The sequence below is a fragment of the Raphanus sativus genome, chromosome 3, assembly GCF_000801105.2.
Source record: "Raphanus sativus cultivar WK10039 chromosome 3, ASM80110v3, whole genome shotgun sequence".
Lineage (NCBI taxonomy): Eukaryota > Viridiplantae > Streptophyta > Magnoliopsida > Brassicales > Brassicaceae > Raphanus > Raphanus sativus.
The window spans coordinates 7,715,478-7,736,464 of NC_079513.1; the positions used below are offsets into that span (position 1 = coordinate 7,715,478).

At 40.9% G+C, this 20,987-nt stretch overlaps 3 protein-coding genes across 3 annotated transcripts; 1 reads left to right on the forward strand and 2 right to left on the reverse strand.

Moving 5' to 3' along the window:
- Window positions 1–3,553: 3,553 nt before the first annotated feature.
- LOC108845061 (uncharacterized) lies at window positions 3,554–5,245 on the reverse strand. The gene has a single exon (XM_018618330.1). The coding sequence runs from the start codon at window positions 5,243–5,245 to the stop codon at window positions 3,554–3,556; it is 1,692 nt and encodes a 563-aa protein (XP_018473832.1).
- Window positions 5,246–7,268: 2,023 nt separating this feature from the next.
- On the forward strand, window positions 7,269–11,400 carry LOC108846450 (polycomb group protein EMBRYONIC FLOWER 2-like). Its single transcript, XM_057006537.1, has 18 exons — window positions 7,269–7,353; window positions 7,555–7,705; window positions 7,907–7,962; window positions 8,136–8,253; window positions 8,364–8,514; window positions 8,590–8,649; window positions 8,735–8,865; window positions 9,077–9,139; window positions 9,236–9,363; window positions 9,550–9,614; window positions 9,709–9,761; window positions 9,864–9,917; window positions 9,991–10,050; window positions 10,262–10,344; window positions 10,444–10,520; window positions 10,669–10,804; window positions 10,944–11,033; window positions 11,120–11,400. The coding sequence occupies exons 1-18, from the start codon at window positions 7,316–7,318 to the stop codon at window positions 11,217–11,219; spliced, it is 1,614 nt and encodes a 537-aa protein (XP_056862517.1). The 5' UTR covers window positions 7,269–7,315; the 3' UTR covers window positions 11,220–11,400.
- A 535-nt stretch (window positions 11,401–11,935) lies between these two features.
- On the reverse strand, window positions 11,936–12,472 carry LOC108845060 (uncharacterized). The gene has a single exon (XM_018618329.2). It carries the CDS (start codon window positions 12,470–12,472, stop codon window positions 11,936–11,938), a length of 537 nt encoding a protein of 178 aa, XP_018473831.2.
- Between the last annotated feature and the right edge of the window lie 8,515 nt (window positions 12,473–20,987).

A 20,987-nucleotide genomic window follows, 5' to 3' on the forward strand; every position in this document is an offset into this window, starting at 1 on the left:
TCGAATTGCATTTGAAACAACCTCAGCTGGCGTGAAACTTCTGTTTTCGAAGATGAAATAGTTCCTAGCTGTCCAGATGCCCCAACAAATCCAAGGAAAGAGATTAGTTGCTACACCTAGCGGTGGGAGATTAGGAGCCACTGTGGAGCATAAGAACGCTTCGGCAAAGGATTCACAAAGTGCTGGATTAAAGCCTGACGACCAGATATGTGCCCAGACTTGTCTCGTGAAGGTGCAGTGCAGAAATACATGATCTGCGGTTTCTAGAACACCACAATGCCGACAAGTGATGTTGTTGATAAGTCCCCTCTTTGCTAGGTTCTCCCCAATTGCTATGGCTCCTTGATTAATTTTCCAGAGGAAAAGATGAAGCTTTGGTGACACTTTGCTAGCCCAGATGGATTTAAATAGTTTCTAATCCGGTTGAGCTCCCTCCGGGTTTGTGTTGGTCAAAATATCTGTCGCTGTAGCAACAAAATAACCCGACTTGACCGAGTAGATACCCGAACGTGATGCTAACCAGACATAAGAGTCTGAGAAACCCAAAACACTCGGTTTGATACGTAGAATGTCCGGTAAGTGCTGCGGGATGACCTCCATGATTCTCTGCAGATTCCATTCAGCGCTTCCTCGACAAAGGAGGTCAGCTACTACGAGATCTTGATGTTCCTCTTTAGCTGGTCCTATGGGTCTAACCGGAGTCTGAAAACTGAGCCAAGGATCCTTCCATAGTCTAGTGCTTTCTCCATCTCCTATGCCTTTGCTTAGGTTAGTGATCAGGAGATCTCTACCAGCCAATATTCCCCGCCATCCATGGGATGCAGCCTTTGGAGCTTTCACCAAGAGGAATGATTCCTTGTTGCAGTATTTACCTCTGAGAACCTTGGCCAATAAGCAGTCTGGTTTTGATACGATTCGCCAAGCCTGCTTCGCCAAAAGAGCAGTGTTGAAGACTTGTATATCTCGGACTCCCAAGCCTCCCAAATCTTTGGGTGCTGTGATCTTGTCCCAAGCAACCCAACACATTTTCTTAACCTCCGGAGATGCATCCCACCAAAATCTTGTGAGGGCAGATTGAATCCTATTGCAAAGGCTCACCGGTAGTTGAAAACAGGTCATAGCATAAGCTGGAATAGCAGTGAGTACCGCTTTTAACATGACCAGTTTACCCGCAGGAGATAGTTGCCGTGATGACCAACACACTGCCTTTTGCCTTATGCGGTCTACAATACCCGTAAATAGATCTTTCTTACGTCGACCGAACAGTTCCGGGAGTCCAAGATACTTCCCAACCCCTCCTTCCTTTTCAATCCCGAGGTATGATTTAACACGTTCCCGTATTACCTGCGGGGTCTTAGCTGAGAAAGAAATAGATGACTTGGAAGCATTTATCAGTTGTCCCGACGACACTCTATACTTTTGTAAGATATCCAGAAGCGTAGCACAGCTGACTTCATCCGTATTCATGAAGAACATAGTGTCGTCTTTAAATAAAAGGTGATTAATCCTTGGAGCTGGAGTTGCCACTCTCAGTCCTGATAGGTGGCCGCTGCGTTGAGCTCTTTTGCACAGCCCGGAGAGGACTTCTCCGCAGAGAATAAACAGGTATGGAGACAGCGGGTCTCCTTGCCGTATTCCTCTGGATGGTAAGACCTCACCGTGTACTGAATCATTGATCAGAAAGGAGTAGGACACTGAAAGGAGTAGGACACTGAAGTCACACACTGCATGATCAGATTCACGAAGGATGCTGAGAAGCCAAACTGTAACAGAACCGCCTCGATAAAACGCCACTCGAGTCGATCGTATGCTTTACTCATATCCGTCTTCACAGCCATAGAGCATCGGATCTCGGCCTCCGATATCTTGAGAGAATGAAGAATTTCATGGGTTATGAGTACATTGTCGGATATGGCTCTTCCCGGGACAAAAGCTGATTGGGTTTCGGAGATAATATCTTGAAGAATCGGTTTGAGTCTGAGCGTGATTAGCTTTGTGATCACTTTGTAGGCTACGTTGCAGAGAGCTATAGGACGATAGTCAGCGACCAGCTTGGCTCCTGTGATCTTTGGTATGAGCCTGACAAAAGTAGCGTTGGTGACAGGCGGGAGCCACCCTGTTCGAAAGAAAGCCTGCACTTCCGAGATTAGAACCTGTCCAACAGTATCCCAGTTAGCATGAAAGAAGCTTGCTGAGAAGCCATCCGGGCCTGGGGCTTTATCCGGGTGGATAAGAAATAAGGCATGTTTGACTTCCTTTCCCGTAGGTATAGCAGCTAGGCTCTCATTTGTGGCAGCTGAGATACCTGGAGTGATCGCCGAAATCACTATCTCGCTAGTAGTTTCTGAGGTGGAATCGTTGCTTTCCGAGGAGAAGATGTCTGAGAAGTAGTTCGATATCTGGCGTGCAATCTGTTCTTCTTCATAGTATGCTGTACCATTACGGTCTTCTATCACAGACATTCTATTGCGGGCTCTCCGACCCTTGGCTACTGCATGAAAATAACCAGAGTTCTTATCTCCCAAGGCTAGCCACATTATTCTGCTCCGCTGTCTCCAAAATTCTTCTTCCGCTTTGTATGCAGCCATAAGCTTGGAGTTCAGTGATGATATAAGCGCATCGTTGCCTTGGGGGTCCGACATTGCAGCGTCCAGATCCTTCTTAAAACGGGAGATCGCCTCTTTACTATTAGCGTATTGTTCTCTTGTCCAGGCTGATATGGCGCGTCTGCAGGCCGCAAGGCGAGAATCTACAGTATCATTTGTATTGGCGTTCCAAACCTGCGCTATCAAGCTCTTAACTTCTTCATTTTCACGAAGTCTTCGGTCAAAGCGAAATATACGGTTCCGGCGACGCTTAGCAGAGTCAAAGACCGTGATCAGAGGTCTGTGATCTGAGCTTTCGAAGCCTAGATACTGGCATCTCCCTGTAGGAAATCTATCAGACCAGGCTGGGTTGACTAGAGATCGGTCTAGTCTGCAGTAGACGAGATGAGTTCGCCGTTTTCCCCTCCATGACAGGCTGATACCAGAGTGTTGCAGGTCAAACAGGTTACAGGAGGCAAGCATATTTCGAAAGGCGCCAAAAGAACCTTCAGCTCTTTCTGGGCCTCCGGACTTTTCACTGTTATCAACAATTTCATTAAAATCACCCGTTAAAAGCCAAGCCGAATCCCTTGTCACTGCAAGACTCATCAGAGAATCCCAAAAAATACTTCTATTAGGTACTTCTGGTTCACCATAAACAAAGGAAACAAAGACAGAGGATCCTTTATGAGAAATAATAGTATCAATTAGATTCTTGGAGGAAGAGAGGATTGTAAGATCAATATCTTGTCTCCAGTAAAGAGCTAATCCTCCGCTATTCGGCCTGGCTGGTGGGACGAGACAGTGATGATCCGGAAGGAGAAAGTCAAGTTCTTTGAGAACAAAAGAATCCGGGTTCTTTGTCTCCATGAGGAAAATGATGTCTAGAGAAGCTTGTTGACGAAGCTCCTTGATATGCTGGACTGTCATGGGATTCCTCAGACCACGATAGTTCCAGCTTAGTATCGCTAAGGAAGATCGGGAGTTAGCAGAGGAAAATCCGTCTGCTGTCTCGAGATTGCCGGTATTAAGACTATCGGAGGAGCGTTTGAGGCTGCTGTAGTCCTGTTCTGTCCTGTAGTGGGTCTCGATGATCTTGACTGTCTCGAGGAGGAACCTGGAGAAGCTTGAAGACGAGCCAAATTCTTCTTCTTGGAACCCATACCCGAGAAAGTCTTCGGGCTGAGTCTCGGGGACATTCTAGGTTCCTTTTGCTTGGCGGGCCGTCCCCTTTTCCTGATGGGGGGTTCAGTTGCTGTGATAACTGTTTCTTCTACAGGAATCATCTCAGAGTAGACTGCAGTAGTGTTCGGAGCTAGGCACGACATTGCAGCCGAGGTTGAGGCTTGTAGGATATGATTAGCTGCTTCTTCCACTTCTCCATTCAGTTCACTTTGCATCACCCGTTGCTTTCTAGCTTCTCTTTCTGTCGGGTCTGAACAATTCATATATTGTAAAGTGGCGACTCTGAGATCTTCCATTACTTCTTCCCTAGAGGGCACTGTAGGGAGAAGTGGGAAATCAGTAGCCTCCAGGTTACGTCCCACAGAAGCAATGTTGTTTTGAGCACTCGGTGGAGTGGTTTCCTGATTCAATATTGGAGATTTGGGCCTCCATTGGAGTATAGGAGAATGTCGACCCATTTCTCTGCGAGTTTCTCCGGCTCGATCTCCACCCGGGCTGTTAAGTCTGCGTCTTGTGTAAGGAGGATAGGTGTAGACTGGCTCCCGTTGTTCAGATGTAGGCGTCTTCTCACGTTCCAGTGAAGAGCGAGGTGCGATTTTGTTTTTCGGTCCTGGTGGGCGTAGAGCTGCAGATGAGACTCTGTCACCAAAAGGCCTCCCGTGACGGTCTAATCTCTGTTGAAAGGGTCTGTTTTGAGAAACTGCACGGCCTCTAGCATCCTGAGAAGCTCTTGGGGGACTACTAACTGGTTCCTGACGATAGGAGGGTGGCTGTTCTACTATGTCTGTTCTTGTTCTTGCGACAAGCGGAGGGGGTCTCTCTGGACAATGTGACCGAAGATGTGATAGTCTGTAGCAGAATGAGCAGTGGTTTCCCAATTTTTCGTAGTCTAGGGAGATGATGCTTTCTTCTCCCGAGTTAAAGTCCATTGCTGCCTCCATAATCAAGGGTTTTAGGCCGTCTACCCTGACTCTGACTCGAGCTGAAGTTTTGGTAACCTCGTAGGTTTCGAGTTCTCCTAACTCCATGCCTATATTACTGACAACTTTTTCATGCCAGTAGTGAAGAGGTATACCCCGAAGCGAGATCCAGAAAGGTATCTGGAAGGGGAAGCTATGAGAGATTATCGGTTCCCATCTTTGGACTATAATCATCCAACGTCCATATTGGTATGGTCTGTTGTGGAGTACCTTGCGTATGTCCTCCTCCGTGTTGAGACGGAATTGAAAACAACCGTTGCCAAGGTCTGAACCTGCGGAAGCGCCCACCAAGTTCCAGGTCTTAGCCAGATAAGGTAGAACAGAGCTCATCTTCTGTTCTCTTGGGTTGGTTAGGCGTCCCACCAGAGTGAGAAGGTTATCTTTGATGAGCTCAGCAGGGTCGAAATCCGGAGCACGCATTCGAAGCCTAGGAGGGCCTGAGGGGATGTTTGCAGAAGCTTTGCCTTTTTCCTCTGTTGTGAATCTTCGAGCCATCGTTACTTAGTCTTTAAGGAAACAAAAACAGGAGAGAGACGTGGGTAGTGTAAAAGTGACTTTCGTGAGGAACACGTAGTAGAGCAGTGATGAGAGAGACGAGATCCGAGTAGAAATTGGTAGTCTAGTACTTCCTGAAGCTTGAGGGAGAAGAGGAGTTACAGTCGACTCTTCCCTGCGTTAAACTTCGTGTCGAGAGTTGTAGGGCGTGTTCACCATAGTAACTGCTAGAGTCAGGTTGGTGGAGAGACAAGGAAGAAAAGCCGCTCCGGCCTCCGCCGGAGGAAGAACCCCGCAGAGAAATCAGAGATGGTTTGAAGATTTGAAAATTTTTTCGAAATGGAAAAGAAACAGGGTTGGTGGGAAAGTCAAATACACTGTCGTTTTCCATACATACACGAAAACGGTAAGAAACCGGGAAGACAAACCATGGGAGTCTAAAACAGGTAAGTCTCAAAACTGCCTAGAAAGACGTGCCCGAGAGAGAATCCTAGAGAGAGAATCCTCAAATAAATAATTACTTGCATTTAAAAAAAAAAAAAGTGTTGGAATCTCTTTTCTTTTCTTCTGCCCAGGATTGTATCCCTGACCAGTGACCACACGATCAATGCATTTAAAAATGCAGGTACCAGTCTTGGATTCACTCTTGGTTTTATGTTCGTGTTCCCCGTTCTTGGTGACATTTGAGAGATTGTTACGCAGGTATATGGGACATCTTCATGCAAGAATGTGTAATTTCGTTTTCTTTCACGAAAGTGCTATATTAAGACGGCATAATCAAAATATCGATTAGATAAATGAATATATGTTATCCCAAACAGCCGGTGTTTTCTTAGTTAATAAATGAATATATGTTATCCCAAACAGCCGGTGTTTTCTTAGTTAAGGTTTAATTCACTTTTCTTTTTCTTATTGTTCCGTTCATTAGTGAACTTATTATGTTGTGTTGGCTTTTGAATTAATAATGCATATACTTAGGCATGGACACTTTACCCGATATCTGAAGCCGTATCCGAATCCGACGCGAAAAAATCCGAACTAAAATCCGAACCGAAGTAGCAAAATATTCGAATGGATATTAAATTAGGAGAGAATTAGATGTCTGAACCCGAATGGTATCCGAAGATAACCGAATATATGTATATTTAATCTTATATTTCTAGTTTACTCCTCTCATTTTATTCAAAATATTTTTATTAATGCTACACATAGTTTAACATCAGATACTATAAATGTAATTACGGATTGCTATTCACTTGAAAACATGTCAAATTTCTTATTTCTTGCATTAACAAAAATTGTATCGAAAATTCCAAAAATATAACCAAATTAGTGTCTTTTTATTTTTAAATTTTATCTCCAAATATATTAATTATTTAATCTGTTCAAGATTTAAAAACCAGTTAAGTTAAAGGTAATTTTTTAAATAAAAGAAATTTGAGCAATGAAAGTTTTAATTTTTTTTTTCAAAATCTAAATATCTGGAATCCGACCAGAAATAACTGAACCCAAATTAAAATACCTGAACCCGACTCAAAATATAGAAATACCCGAATAGATATTATATTCTTATACCGAAATACCCGAATATCCGAATACCCGATCCGAGCCCGAACGGATACCTGAACTCCCACCCCTACATATACTTATAAATATTTGCAAAGGTTCCTTTCTATATTTTTGTTCTTTTGACGATCTTTAAAGTATATAATGATAAAATATCTATCAATTTTAATAAAGAATATTTGGTTCATAAATAGATTAAAATCAATCACAAAAAATACAGTTTGGGTATCATAAAACAAGCTAGGTAAAAATATATTATTTAAGCAGAAAATAAGAAAAAATTGTTTTCAAGATATTATTAGCATTTTAGATTATATATGATACTTTCCTATATTTGACCACAAGAAAAAAGATACTTTCTATAAAGAAAAAGATACTTTGAATTTACTAACACATTCTTTATTGCTACAAATACAGTGTTCTCAAGTTTGTGTTATTGTGTCCTTCCGCTCTTCTATATTTGAGGTTTCTGTGGGTACTGGGGATATTGACCTTGTAGCGAGAATGCCAGACACTCCTTTCATCGTTCGTAAAACCTCTTCGTATGTTTTCTTCCACTTATAATCGCCTCCATTTGATTAAAAGCTTAATAAGGCTTTACATCTTTAAGTAAAATTTAGACAACTTTTAAGTACATGAGTATGCTTATGGATTCGATCGCCGGTGTAATAGTTGAAGAACTTTTAATGAAATTATTTTTGATTTTTTTTGTTTTTACATTCTTGGTGGCGTATGAACTGCAGACGTTGTTCCAGAATGATAGATCAGATGCACAATAAATACTTCCGTACGCATATGTCTGAAGAGGAGAAGATTGCTGCTGACGAGAGCCTTAAAGTGTATTGCCAGCCTAGAGATCTCTACGTCATTCTTCAGCGTCATGCCATTAAGAATGTATGTGTTTCTTTACCTGTTACCTTTCCCATAGTGAGGAAAGTGTGTAATAATGATTGACACATACATTAGTTTTTGCTTTTGACATAGAAAATTCTCATAGCTGTGTAGTTTGTGCTGACTTAATTTGGTTATAAGCAAGCGTTTGTAATCTTGCTATATAGCTGACTCTAACAGTTTTCTCTTATCTATCTCGTGTAGCCCTTGTTTCTTCAGCGAAGTTTGAATTATAAGATTGAAGCCAAACATCAAAGGAGGTAAAAAGAAAAAGAAATCTGTTCAGAATCTCCATTAGTTTTGTGTAACTATGATTAGAATATAACTCAATCATTAATCTGGAACCTGAATGCATGCCAAATGTTTGTTTGGGAAGAAGTTTCAAAGACTTTACCGCCTGATAAATAGTAATCAATATTTTACTGATTTGCAGAATACAAATGACTTTGTTCCTTCCGGGCAGTAAAGATCCTGCTGGTATACAAACTCAGAAACTGTTTCCTTTTTTTATTGTGCTGGCAAAACTCGTTTCTTCTAAGACTACTGCAGAGGTAGGCGTTTCAACCTCAGACATAATTAGATTGATCTTTACCTAATTATGTAATTTTTCATTTCATCGCCTAACATTCTTTTTTCCTTTATTGAATTCTCAAAATTATAGTGTTCTGCAGTATATAAGTTCAGTCGAGCATGTATCCTAACTGGGGATGATGGAGTTAGTCAACCTCCAGCCAACTTTCTGCTCCCTAGAATGGATAGACTTGCATTGGATGCAAAATCAGGATCACTCGCTATCTTATTTATCAGCTTTGGTGAGTGATTTTTGTGTACTGATTTATGTATATGTATCCAAGATAAACCGATCAAATTTATTTTCTTTCTTGTAGCTGGCGCGCAAAATTCTCAATTTGTCATTGATCCAAGCAAGCCCCATTCAGGTATTTTCAGTAATAAACGCTTTTGAATGTGTCTTTTCCTATAGATAAATCATCATGAGAGTTTATATTTACTTTGTTCTGGCTGGCAACAAAGGAGGACTTTGCCTATGGAGCAAAATACCCTTGGAATCTCTCTATTTGTCGTGGCAGAAATATCCAAATATGGACTTGGGAGAGAAAGCTAATTCAGTCTCTCTTGTTGAAATGCAGCCTTGCTTTTTACAGGTAATCTTGCCTTAATCGTTTTCTTAAATAAACATAGGTTTTATTGTTTCTTTTTATATATTCTTTGTTCCCTATAATGGAATGTGGACTCTCTGGATTTAACTTCTTTCATGTAAAACTGGAAACACTTGATAATGTAAATTTTGTTAGTTTACTATATTCACCATTACTATGGAAACATTGGACTGGTATGACTTGTCTATTTCTGCAGCCAAAGTACTCTATGACTGAGAAGTGTTTCGTGATTCAGGTTCCCAGCTATCCCCTCACCTCGGTAACTTTTCACACTTTGGAACACTTCCATCATTTACTCTTATATATTAATTGTATTAAAGTATATCTTATAATTATTGTACTTATTTATTTGAAGAGCTCACCGCAGCAAGTCCAAGTCACCATATCTGCACAAGAGGTTGGAGCAACGGAAAATCCTCCTTATCGTTCTTCATTTTCATTTAATGACATCCCTGCCTCTTCAGTAGTGTTGCCCATTAGCTGGTAACTTCAGTTTAATCTACGATTCATTTCCCTTAATTTTATAGTTATCAGTTTTTCTTGAATTTTGGCTTCCCCTCAACTATTAATGGGAAGTTATTAATGGGAAGTGTTACCTACAACTTTATGAGTTATAATGTCCATCTCTTCATGTCGACTTTATATTACTCTTCTATATCCATTGCATAGGTTGAGAAAAGGACAAGTAGCTTACACTTACAGATACTATAACAACAAATTATATAGAACTGAAGGTATATTTGTGTAATCATTAACCTGTTTCATACCCATATGCGTAAAATATATATGCGTATCATAAATTACATTTTGGATTTTATTTTCTTCCAGTAACTGGAGACTTTACTTGTCCAATCTGCTTCGTAAAATGTGCCAGTTTTAAGGTGGACTTTCATTTCTACTCTCACTCATACTCTGAGTAAAATATACTAGTGGATTATATTCCATGTAGTGATGCAATTTTTTTTTTTTTTATCATGTTTAAGGGCGTGGAATGTCACATGCCATCAACCCATGATTTCTTCAATTTTGAATTTTGGGTTTGTAACTTCAAAACACATTTAGCTATTGCTCAGTATTGGTTCCCACTAATCTGCTCCACTTGTGTTTTAGGTAAATGAAAAGTATCCGGCTGTAAATGTCTCTCTCAAGAGTGAGACAATGATCAACGAGGTTAGTACATCTGATTTCCAAAATAATATCCTCAAAGAGCTGTTGACATTTGAGTGCTTAAATAGGAAAACTCGGATATTTCCTTGTTATTTGCAACACTATGATATCTGCTATTGTCTTCAATGGCATACAGAAATTAAAATCACAAGTGTCAAACCTTCTAGTAGCTAGTAGAAATAGTGCCATAATATATATTCTATGTCTTTTGTAGTTTTTCAATTTAAATGTTCATAAAAAACAAATTCAAATTACTGAGGGCGACCGTCACGCAAGGCTGGAACGATACCCTTCCTCGTAAGTTGTCTGGCATATTATGTTGACTTTACTTATCTTGCTCGGATTTAGGGTCATTCTTACTTAAGTCTTAAACCATGAAAAAATTACATTTAACAGTTCAAAGAAATCCGGACATAGGAAGCAGAAGACTCCGTTAAGGAACCCAATGCCGGGGCCTCTTAAGATCACTGACGGTATAATGTGTTTGATTGTAATGAATCTTATTTGGATTTTTAGTTTTGAGAACCTGTTTAGTTTTATATTTATGACTAGTTTACTTTCTTATGTGCATTAGACAACATTGGATCATTTGAAAAATCATCTTAATTTTTTTATCTTCAGATGCTAACTCTGTTAAAAATGAGAAGAGCCAAATACCACCTGGGGGTGCTAAGTTATATACTCAATTAGTTCCTCCTAGAAGTCCCGCAGAATTGCAAATGATGCAAATGTGGAACTCTTTTGTGAAGGAGCGCCGGTATATGCCTTCTCTCTTTTCAGTACATGTGATTTCTAGTCACATGTGTTTGATCCTGCACAACTTTTTACATATAAAAAGATAATGATATAGGATAAGCATTAGCTTTGACCTTGACAATGGTTTTCACACTATACAGAGTAGTCGAAAATGGTCGCATCTCCTTGGGATGTGAGGCGTTCTCAAAACTACACGGACCTCTCATGGTCCGAAATCCGGACTTGCTCTGGTAATTTAACTCTCGTTTTCCTTTTATCTGACAAGTGTTTCAGAGAAGAAAGTGGTTTTTATTGATAAATGTGAGTACTTGTGTAGGTGCTGGACAAAGTATATCTGGACACTGAAGATTTACGGCCGTATTGACGACCGAACCTTGAAGAACTGTAATTTGTTTATCGAACAGGTTGCTAAGTGAAGACCTAGCTAGAAGCCTTTATTTATGCTTTAGAAAAAACTCTAAACAATAGGAAAAGGGAATGAGAGTAGGTTTTAACTACTTTTGGACCCCTTTATTATCCTTTTTCGTGTTGGATGTTATTATCTTACATTATTCCTTTTCCGTTTGAGTGTTATTAAAGTACTTTTATTCTGCTTTGGAGTTATTAATTTGGCTTACAGAAAGTTGTTATATTACATTTGTCTGAAATGAATTTATTCTAGGATTTTATTTAATTTACTATTTTTTTCCTTCTTCTTTGGTTTAGTTTTCTTTGGTTTAGTTTGATGTTTTACTTTTACCCCCTTCTTTTTTTTGGACAACTCAGAAATTTTAATAGATCAAAGAAATAGAGAGGTTTGAAGCCCACAGGAGGACTAGCCCAACAGCAAGAAAGAAGAAAGATGGGCCTTAAGAGCCCGTTTTGCTAAGAAATCGACATCCCTGTTCAGAGAACGAGAAATGTGATGAAAAGAGATAGCGACAAAGTTAGATGAGAGACTGTAGATATCCCTGAGGATGCCATAGATCTCTTTGATCTGACTTTTGGTGAGGATGGCTCTGATGAGCGTTGCGCAGTCTGAGAGAAAGCTGATCGAGGGTAGCCCTAGATTGATTGCCTTTCCAATCCCATGATAGAGAGCTAGGACTTCCGCCACGAGAGGAGAGCTGACACTTTCGATGATTTGGGTTCCTCAAAGAGGTTGGTTTGGCGAGGTATTGGTGATCTTCCATGCTATTCCTGTCTGGTTAGAGGAGGCATCCCAAGGAGCATCTACAAAGCACAGAGGCGTCGATGATGGATCCGAGAGAAGATGGTGGCTGATTCTCCTTGGAGGTGTAGCGGTTTTCTTCGATGCAGTTGAAGTTTGAGTCTGATCCCATTCAAGCGCTGATGATAAGGCTTTTGAGACCTTTTCAATAGGACGGTTGGCCTTGTTCTCGAAGATTAATCTGTCTCTGGATGTCCACAAGAGCCAACAAACCCACAATATGATTGGTGCTCTGATGCCTGTAGGAGGAAGGCATACGGCTTTCCTGAATAGAAACTGCAGACTGGATCTAAAGTCTAAGTCTTCAGCTATGTGAACTGATGCATGAAGTGGTACTAAGCTCCAGACTTCTTTCGCATAAGGGCAGTGGAAGAAAATGTGCATTGGGGTAACGCTCCGACCGTCCACGGCTAATGGGTCACCCACGCCCGCTCTCTCGGCCCATGGGTCCCATCCCATCCCATCCGACGGTCGGTCGTTAATTTTCTAAGGCTCGAAATCATTATTTACTGACCCTGCAATCACCACCCGACCTTTCCCCGTGCTTTGGCCTCACTTACACGGTATCGCAAATCACTTCCCGATAGGTCACCCATCCTTTCACTACTCCAGCCCAAGCACGCTTAACTCTGGAGTTCTAAATGGATGTGTGACGGAAAAGGTAAGTTAACTTTGGTGACATAAGTAGCCAAATCAATTCTCTTAAGCCTTTTCACATATCACAATGATATCACTCAAATTACCCTAAAAAGCGAATTACTCTCTCAAATAAGAGGTTCAGATGTAGTACTTAGGGATCGAATCCACAAGGACTCTAGGATTACTTGAAGGTTCAATTAATTAGAAATAAAGATAGACTTAAGGTTTTATATGTTTTAAAGCACTAAATATTAATATGAACAAGGAAGTTGTTCAGTAACTGAAATGAAGGTTGTTTCTAAATGAGGGAAATAGCTAGATTCAGGTATTTCTCAGGTATGAACTTATGCAGTTTGAAAGTGACATTAGGGCTTTAGTCCTTTGAACTCAATCAATTGGTATGACAGTAGGGTCTCCTTTGACTAGATCTCAACTGTCGTTTGTTGTTAGGAAAAGAGTCGATCGATATGATTTTCGTCTAATCGATCGATACACCTTTCAAACAATTGATCGCTACAACGATGGTTGTATCGATCGATGGTAATTCTAGCAAGCATTATCGATTTGGTTGAACACGTTCTCTAATGATCTAGACCACCTTTCGCATGTGTTTAATCATTTAGATCACTTTAGTTTGTTTCAGGGTATTGAGAGTATACAGTTGGTTATCTCTTCAATCCTAGGATCTAGATTTAAGGGTGATCAATCCTAAATCTAGTATAAAGAATAACTAAAGTGAAAGAACTAATTTAATCACTCAAAAAATTGTCACAATCTCATCACATGATCCACCCTTATGAGAAACCTAAATCTAACAATTAGGTTTACTCAGACATATTCATGAGAGAAAAAATCATGATGGTTTGAATAAAACTTAATATGAAATAAGGAACACAAAGAGTAATGAGTAAGATAAAAAGAGAGTTCAAGATCTTCTCTGTTTTGCAGTCTCAGATCTATCTCTCCAACTCTAACTCTTCTCCTAAGGTAGCCAAATTGCTTCTCTTCTCCAATAGGTCTCTAGGCAAGTCTGCCTCTAAAATGATATAAAACCCTAGTATATAAAGCTTAACAGGCGGCCAGGGACTAATTGTGTAAATAGCACACTTTGTGATACTTAAAAATCTTCTAAATCGTGATCCATCGAATGGCTTAATGTCGATCGACACTCTTCGATATCTGTCGATCGATTGTAATTGACTCTAATCGTCCGATCTCGCATGTTTCCTATCGGTCGATTCTTCATTCGTGAGAATACTCTAAAAATGCCTCAAAAGTATTGCTTTCTTCAATTGGGTACATGTGCCTGAAAATACTCTAAAATACTTTGAAAACGAAGTAAATATGATTGAAAACTCTCATATACCATGGCTAAAAACGGGTGAAATTCATGGTATATCAACTCCCCCAGACTTACTCTTTTGCTTGTCCTCAAGCAAAACAAACGGTAGTCTCTCGGAAGGAGGTATGAAAACAACACGACTCTATTTTTGAAAACTTAAAAATCCTCACTTCTTCGTCATAAGAATCTAAACGGTCTCAACCACAAACGCACGTTTACACCTTATCCTAGTCTAACAACCAAATTCATCTATCCAACAACTTAGCAGATCTTGTCTAAAATTCTCCTTTTACTAACCTCATTTCTTTACGTAAGATAAAAGTGCATGCTTTACCTTGGGAGTATCGATCAAAAGACACATGGATTCAACTCAAACAAGTTTTCTGAGCAGGTAGTCTTTTCTGATCCTTTTCTCCCCTCTTCTATGTATCTCTTATTAGTTTCAATTTCAATAGATCTTGATGCAACAAAGGTCATCTAATCTATCTTATTGACATTTGAATTGTAACTCATACATTTTTGACAAAGTGTAGCGAATAATGTGGTCTTTGGTAATTTACCTATCCCTCGTTTCCACAATGTGTGATCATTCTTGAGATTTAGAATACTGGGGTCGCTGGAGACACTCATACCCCTCTACCTCTCAAGAAATCATATCAATCTTTTCTTTATAAACTTAGATCTTGAGATGCCGAAGAGAGAAGGAAGGAAACCAGAATTGCACAGACTTGTACCATTTTAGTCTTGTAGGAGGGTTCCGATCCGATGTATACCAAGCCCCAAGACAAGCTAAGCTAGTCAGTATTAGGTTGGAGGTTAGCTTCGGTTCCTTTAAACAATCTGGGCAAGTGTGGCTAACTGACAGGTTGATCCACTTTGGTATCTCTAGTGCAATCTGTGGTTAATAGGTCTAGAGTAGTGCCAAAGAGTGGTTTAAAAAATCATTAATAAAAATTTATATTTCCTTTCTGACTTGAAAAACAATTTTATTTTAGAAAAATAGATGATAAGAGATAAATGTTAGTAACCTTCTCCCCGAGACTTAAATTACACCGTCTCGGTGTAATAATAAGTAGGAGAGATATAAATAGAAAAAAGTCAGAAGTGTAGATAAAGAAGCAAAGTGTCGTACCTTTCTGTCTTTCCCGTCGATCGATTTACCAGAGACGGTATCGATCGACAGGTGAAGACAGAATGTGTGATAATGTGTTAGCACGGAACTCACTCACTCGTCTAGCTTGTCTCTCAAGTTAGCTCTGTTGTCAGTCCAAACACAAAGAAAATTAAACATACGAAATAGTGCAAAAGCATAAAACATAGATAAGTTTAAAACATAAATCCTGCAAATCCGAAACATAAACATAAAAATAAAAAGTCTGAAAGATAAAGAGAAGAGATAAGAAGGCTAGTCGGTGGCCTCCTCGTCCTCCTTCTGCTGGTACCGGTGAGATGGTCCTGGGTCTGCTGCTCTGACACTCCTCCTGCTCGCACATGGTGGTCGCGTGACTCTAGCCCAGATGGCTCGAAGAGCACTCACGACTGTCCTCTGAAAGGCTGCCTCAGGCATCGGGACGTCAGGTATGTCCGGGAAGTCAGGAAGGGGAGCTGCGGGTGCTGCCTTCGATCCTCCAACACCATGCTCCATCGGTACCTGGCGAGACTCGGTGGTGAGATCCAGTAGGAACTCGTTGTCGGGCCTGAACCGAATCCTCTCGACCTGCTGGTCGAAGTCAGTGAGTGATGCGTGCGGTAGCTGAAGCATTTGGTAGCGGCGGTCAATCCTGAAAAACCAGAGAAGGCTCTCCTTGAGCCAGACACAGTTCATCAGGTGCTGCTCGTCCATGAAGAGATGGCATCGGTCTGCGGTACTCCTGTCCAGACGGACACCACAGAACTCAAAGATCGGTGTGAGAAGACTGCCCACACTATCTTTCTTCCTACTCGAACCTGAGAAGGGTTTCTTTCAGTGAGATCAGATGCTCGGCGAAGAGAGCTCCAAGGTTGGGGACTACCAGTCCCGCAGTGTCGAGGTGAGAGAGATCGACCAGTCCGTTCACCGCTGGAAGAGCAGTGAGAGATCATGTAGGCGCACCTTGTTGGGCTCCATCATGTACAACAGAGTGTTGGCAATAGCCCGTAGGAAGTAGCGGAGCGTCGGGTGACGAACGTCGGACTGAGTCGCTGAGCCGCTCCAGCTGCATGTGCCTATGATCTTCCAGAAGTCGCTCGCACCAGGGAGAGGCGAGAACCTGCAAGATGTCGCATCCTCCTCAAAACCAAAGATGCCACAGAGCTGGGGAATGGTGATATAGTATCTCTTCCCTCGAGCAAAGAAAGAGAGAACGTCGTCGCCCACTACTTTAGGACCATCATGGCGGTAGGTGAGACGGACAGAGGCCATGAACTGGCGCACTAATGAGATATGGAGGTCGTAGGCGTGTGTGGCTATGGTGCCCAAGCCGAGCTGAGCAATCATCGCGTACAGATCATCCTGGATCTGCATCTTGTGTGTGACCTCCGGGTCAATGAAGCGTGTAGGCTCGATGTCGACGTCGAGCCATGCGTTGTAGTGCAAGCTGTCGTAGTCATCCCACTGCTCGGTGAGCTCTCTCTCGAGACACTCGTTGTTGGAGATGACCGCCCTCGGGTCCGCGAAGTTGCGACCCTCTGTGTACGGGATGGGAGTCCTATCATCACGTGGCCATGGAGGCCTCTCGTCGTCCCGCGGGACTCGATTGCCGGCGGTTTGAAGGGCCAGCGGGGTCACTCCTCCTCTTCGTCCTCCTCTCTCTCTCAGTGTCTGAATCTGTGCTCATCTGAAAAGAAAAGTAGAACGAGTAAGTTAGCGTTGGTTCGCGAAAACGAGCCATATCGACCGATGCACACTCGTGTGTGTCGATCGATAGATTAGATCAGTGTTCGTCAGAAAATCGGAAATCGATCAACAGGACAAAGTCTGTGTCGATCGATAGCGTCTCGCGAAACTTGCAATTCATTAGTTCATACGAAAACGAATCGAAATAGAGGATTTGAGCAAAACAAATTATCCTAGCACTTAGATAACCAGTTTAAACATCTAAAACGACCTAAAATTGCACAAAATCAACCCGATTTTCCCCAATTCAAAACCCAAACCCTAGGGTTTCAATCCAAAGAGAATTTCGGACTAATACCTTGGAGAATGAGAGAAATGCTAATGGAAACAGATGGAGAACTTGAAATCGAGTGGTTTTGGGCAAAGAAACAATGGAAATCGTCAAGAAACGAGAGAGAAAAGGGAGTTTTAGAATTCGGCTAGGGTTTGCGAAATAAGGGAAGAAGAGGCGGATGTCGAGTTAAATGAGAAGTTGCCTCGACATCCCCATGTCGATCAATACAATTAGATTGATATTGATCGATTTTATGCAAATGTGAAAGTAAATGCTTAGAAAATAATTTAAATGTTACTAACTAAAAAGTAAAATTTCTAACTAAAAGAATTAAGTAAAAATAAATATAAATAAGAATTAAAATTAAAATAAAAATAAAAATAAAAGTAAAAATAAAAACTTAAATAAGAATGAAACGATTAAATGAAAAATGAATTAAAAATAAAAAGATAAAAAGAAAAATGGGTTGCCTCCCATTCAGCGCTTAGTTTAAAGTCTTTAGCTCGACTTAGGATAACTGTATTTAGTTATCACCGGGTGGTAGCAGCGGAAGGGGCTTTATATCTGGTGGTTTGGCCCAATAATGTTTTACTCGCTGCCCATTTACTGTGAACTCGTCGCCTTCTTCACTAACGATCGTTAGTGCTCCGGAAGGTTTTACTTCCTTGATGGTAAAAGGTCCTGACCAACGAGATCTTAGTTTTCCAGGGAAAAAGTTTAATCTGGAGTTATATAGGAGAACTTGATCATTCAGTTCAAAGTGTCTAGATATGATCTTTTTATCGTGATATGCTTTTGTTCGTTCCTTATATAACTTCGAGTTTTCATATGCCAAATGTCGTATTTCATCGAGCTCGTTGAGCTGAATTAGACGTCTCTCGGCAGCTGGCTTAATATCAAAATTTAGTAATTTGGTTGCCCAGGCTGCCTTGTGCTCCAGTTCAACTGGTAAATGGCATGATTTTCCATAAAGCAAGTGAAAGGGTGTCGTTCCCAGTGGTGTTTTGTAAGCGGTCCGATATGCCCATAAGGCATTGTCTAGTTTGCGAGACCAATCTTTCCTGTCTATTCGGACAGTCTTCTCCAAGATTTCCTTGATTTGTCGGTTCGAAACTTCCACTTGTCCACTGGTTTGTGGGTGATAGGGTGTAGCCAGTCGATGGTGGACACCATTCTTCTCAAGTAGTCGGTCGAAAACTTTATTGATGAAGTGTGATCCACCGTCACTAATGACTATTCTGGGAACTCCAAATCTTGGGAAGATAATGCTCTTGAAAAGTTTGACAACGACAGATGCATCATTTGTTGGAGAAGCAACTGCCTCAACCCATTTTGAAACGTAATCTACAGCGACCAGGATATATTTGTTGCCATAAGAAGATGGGAAAGGACCCATAAAATCTATTCCCCAACAGTCGAAGACTTCAACTTCCAAGATAAAGTTTTGTTCCATCTCATGTCTCTTGCTTATTTTTCTTCTCCTTTGACATCTGTCGCATTGTGCTATATGAGCATGAACATCGCGAAATGTTGTTGGCCACCAAAATCCTGCTTGGAGAATTTTGGAAACTGTTTTAAAAGTGGCGAAATGTCCTGCGTAATCAGAGCTATGACATTGGTAAATAATGTTCGGAATTTCAACTTCAGAGACGCATCTTCTATATATGCGTCAGAACAGTGCTTGTAGAGATAGGGCTCATCCCAATGGTATCTCTGAACTTCACGAAAGATTTTCTTTCTTTCATAACCTTTTAAATTTTCTGGTTCAAAATCAGCGGCTAAATAGTTGACTATATCGGCATACCAGGGTCGATCTTTGATGTTCCGTCCAATCGCATTTGCTTCTTGTAGAGAGACATCAGATATATTATGATTTAAAGCATTACAAGCAACCTTAACTGGTATATCAATAAGTTTTGTTGATGTTCTGTCGCTGATAGATATGATTGATCTTGCATCAGTAGTGTCTGTTGTCAATTTGTCATTTGATTCGTCCAGTAATCCGTCAGATATGAGCGATATGTGACCTATGAATGACGTGTCCAAAAGAGCGATATTCTCTGTAGAAAGAAATCGTCTATAGGAACTTTATCCTCAATTTGAATCCTGGAAAGATGATCAGCGACACCGTTGTCTACTTCTCTTTTATCTTTGATCTCGATATCGAATTCTTGGAGTAGTAAGATCCATCTTATGAGTCTTGGTTTAGCATCTTTCTTCTGCATTAAATATTTGATGGCAGCATGATCAGTGTGGACTATAACATGTGCTCCAACTAAGTATTGGCGGAATTTTTCGAAAGCATAAACCACTGCTAGTAACTCTTTTTCTGTGGTAGAGTAATTCCGTTGCGCTTCGACGAGTGTGCAACTCGCATAGTATATAGCGTGCAGCTTCTTATCTTTTCGTTGTCCTAGAACCGCTCCAACTGCGAAATCACTCGCATCGCACATAATCTCGAAAGGGAGATTCCAATCTGGGGGTTGTACGACTGGGGCAGTTATAAGAGACTTCTTCAGTGCTTCGAAAGCTTCCTTGCATTCTGGTGTAAAATCGAATTTAACTTCTTTGCACAAAAGATTATTCAGAGGTCTAGCAATTTTATTGAAATCTTGTATGAATCGTCTGTAAAATCCGGCATGTCCAAGGAAACTCCTTATGTCTCTAACGTTTGTGGGTGCCGGTAGACCAGTCATTACTTCAATTTTAGCTATGTCTACTTCTATTCCAGCTGCGGAAACTTTATGTCCAAGGACTATACCATCGTTTACCAAGAAATGACATTTTTCCCAGTTTAGGACAAGATTCTTTTCTTCGCATCTTTCCAATACCTTGCACAAGTTGTCCAGGCAATCCTTAAAACTTGATTCGTAAACCGAAAAATCGTCCATAAAGACTTCCATGAAATCTTCGATCATATCTGTGAATATCGACATCATGCAACGTTGGAAAGTGGCTGGTGCATTACATAGTCCAAATGGCATTCTGCGATATGCAAATGTTCCGTAAGGACAAGTAAACGTTGTCTTTTCCTGATCTTCACGATGTATCGGTATCTGGAAGAATCCCGAATATCCATCAAGAAAACAATAATATTTATGGTTGACCAATCTTTCTAGCATTTGATCGATGAAAGGTAAGGGAAAATGGTTTTTCCTAGTAGCAGCATTCAGTTTCCAATCAATACACATTCGATGTCCAGTGACAGTGCGTGTAGGGATAAGTTCATCTTTATCATTTTTAACCACTGTGATCCCACCTTTCTTTGGTACAACGTGCACAGGGCTTACCCTTTTACTGTCTGAGATAGGATACATAACGCCAGCATCCAGAAGTTTAATTATTTCCTTTTTCACTACCTCTTTTAGGTTTGGATTGAGTCACCTTTGCTGTTCTATAGATGTTTTCGCATCTTCTTCGAGGTGGATACGGTGCATGCAAAGGTCAGGAGCTATTCCGGGAATATCATTGAGCGAATACCCGATCGATCTCTGATACTTACGCAATTTGTTCAAAAGGAGAGCAAGCTCTCCATTCGTGAGATTAGCGTTAACAATGACATGGTATGATTTATCGCAAAGGAATGCGTATTTCAGGCAAGCTGGAAGTGGTTTCAGTTCAACCTTGGGTGCTTTTTCTTTAGTCCAGTTGGTCGATGAAGAAGATGATCGATCAATAGTTTCCCTAAGGTATTGATCCATAATGATTTCAGAATCATCAATTTCTTTATTTGCGATTCCGATACTTGTGTCCATAAGGTTCGCATAATCTTCTGTTCTGCTACCTACGTTCAGAATTTCTTGTTCATCAGGAGTGAATGTGTCTTCTGATGAATTGGCAGAAC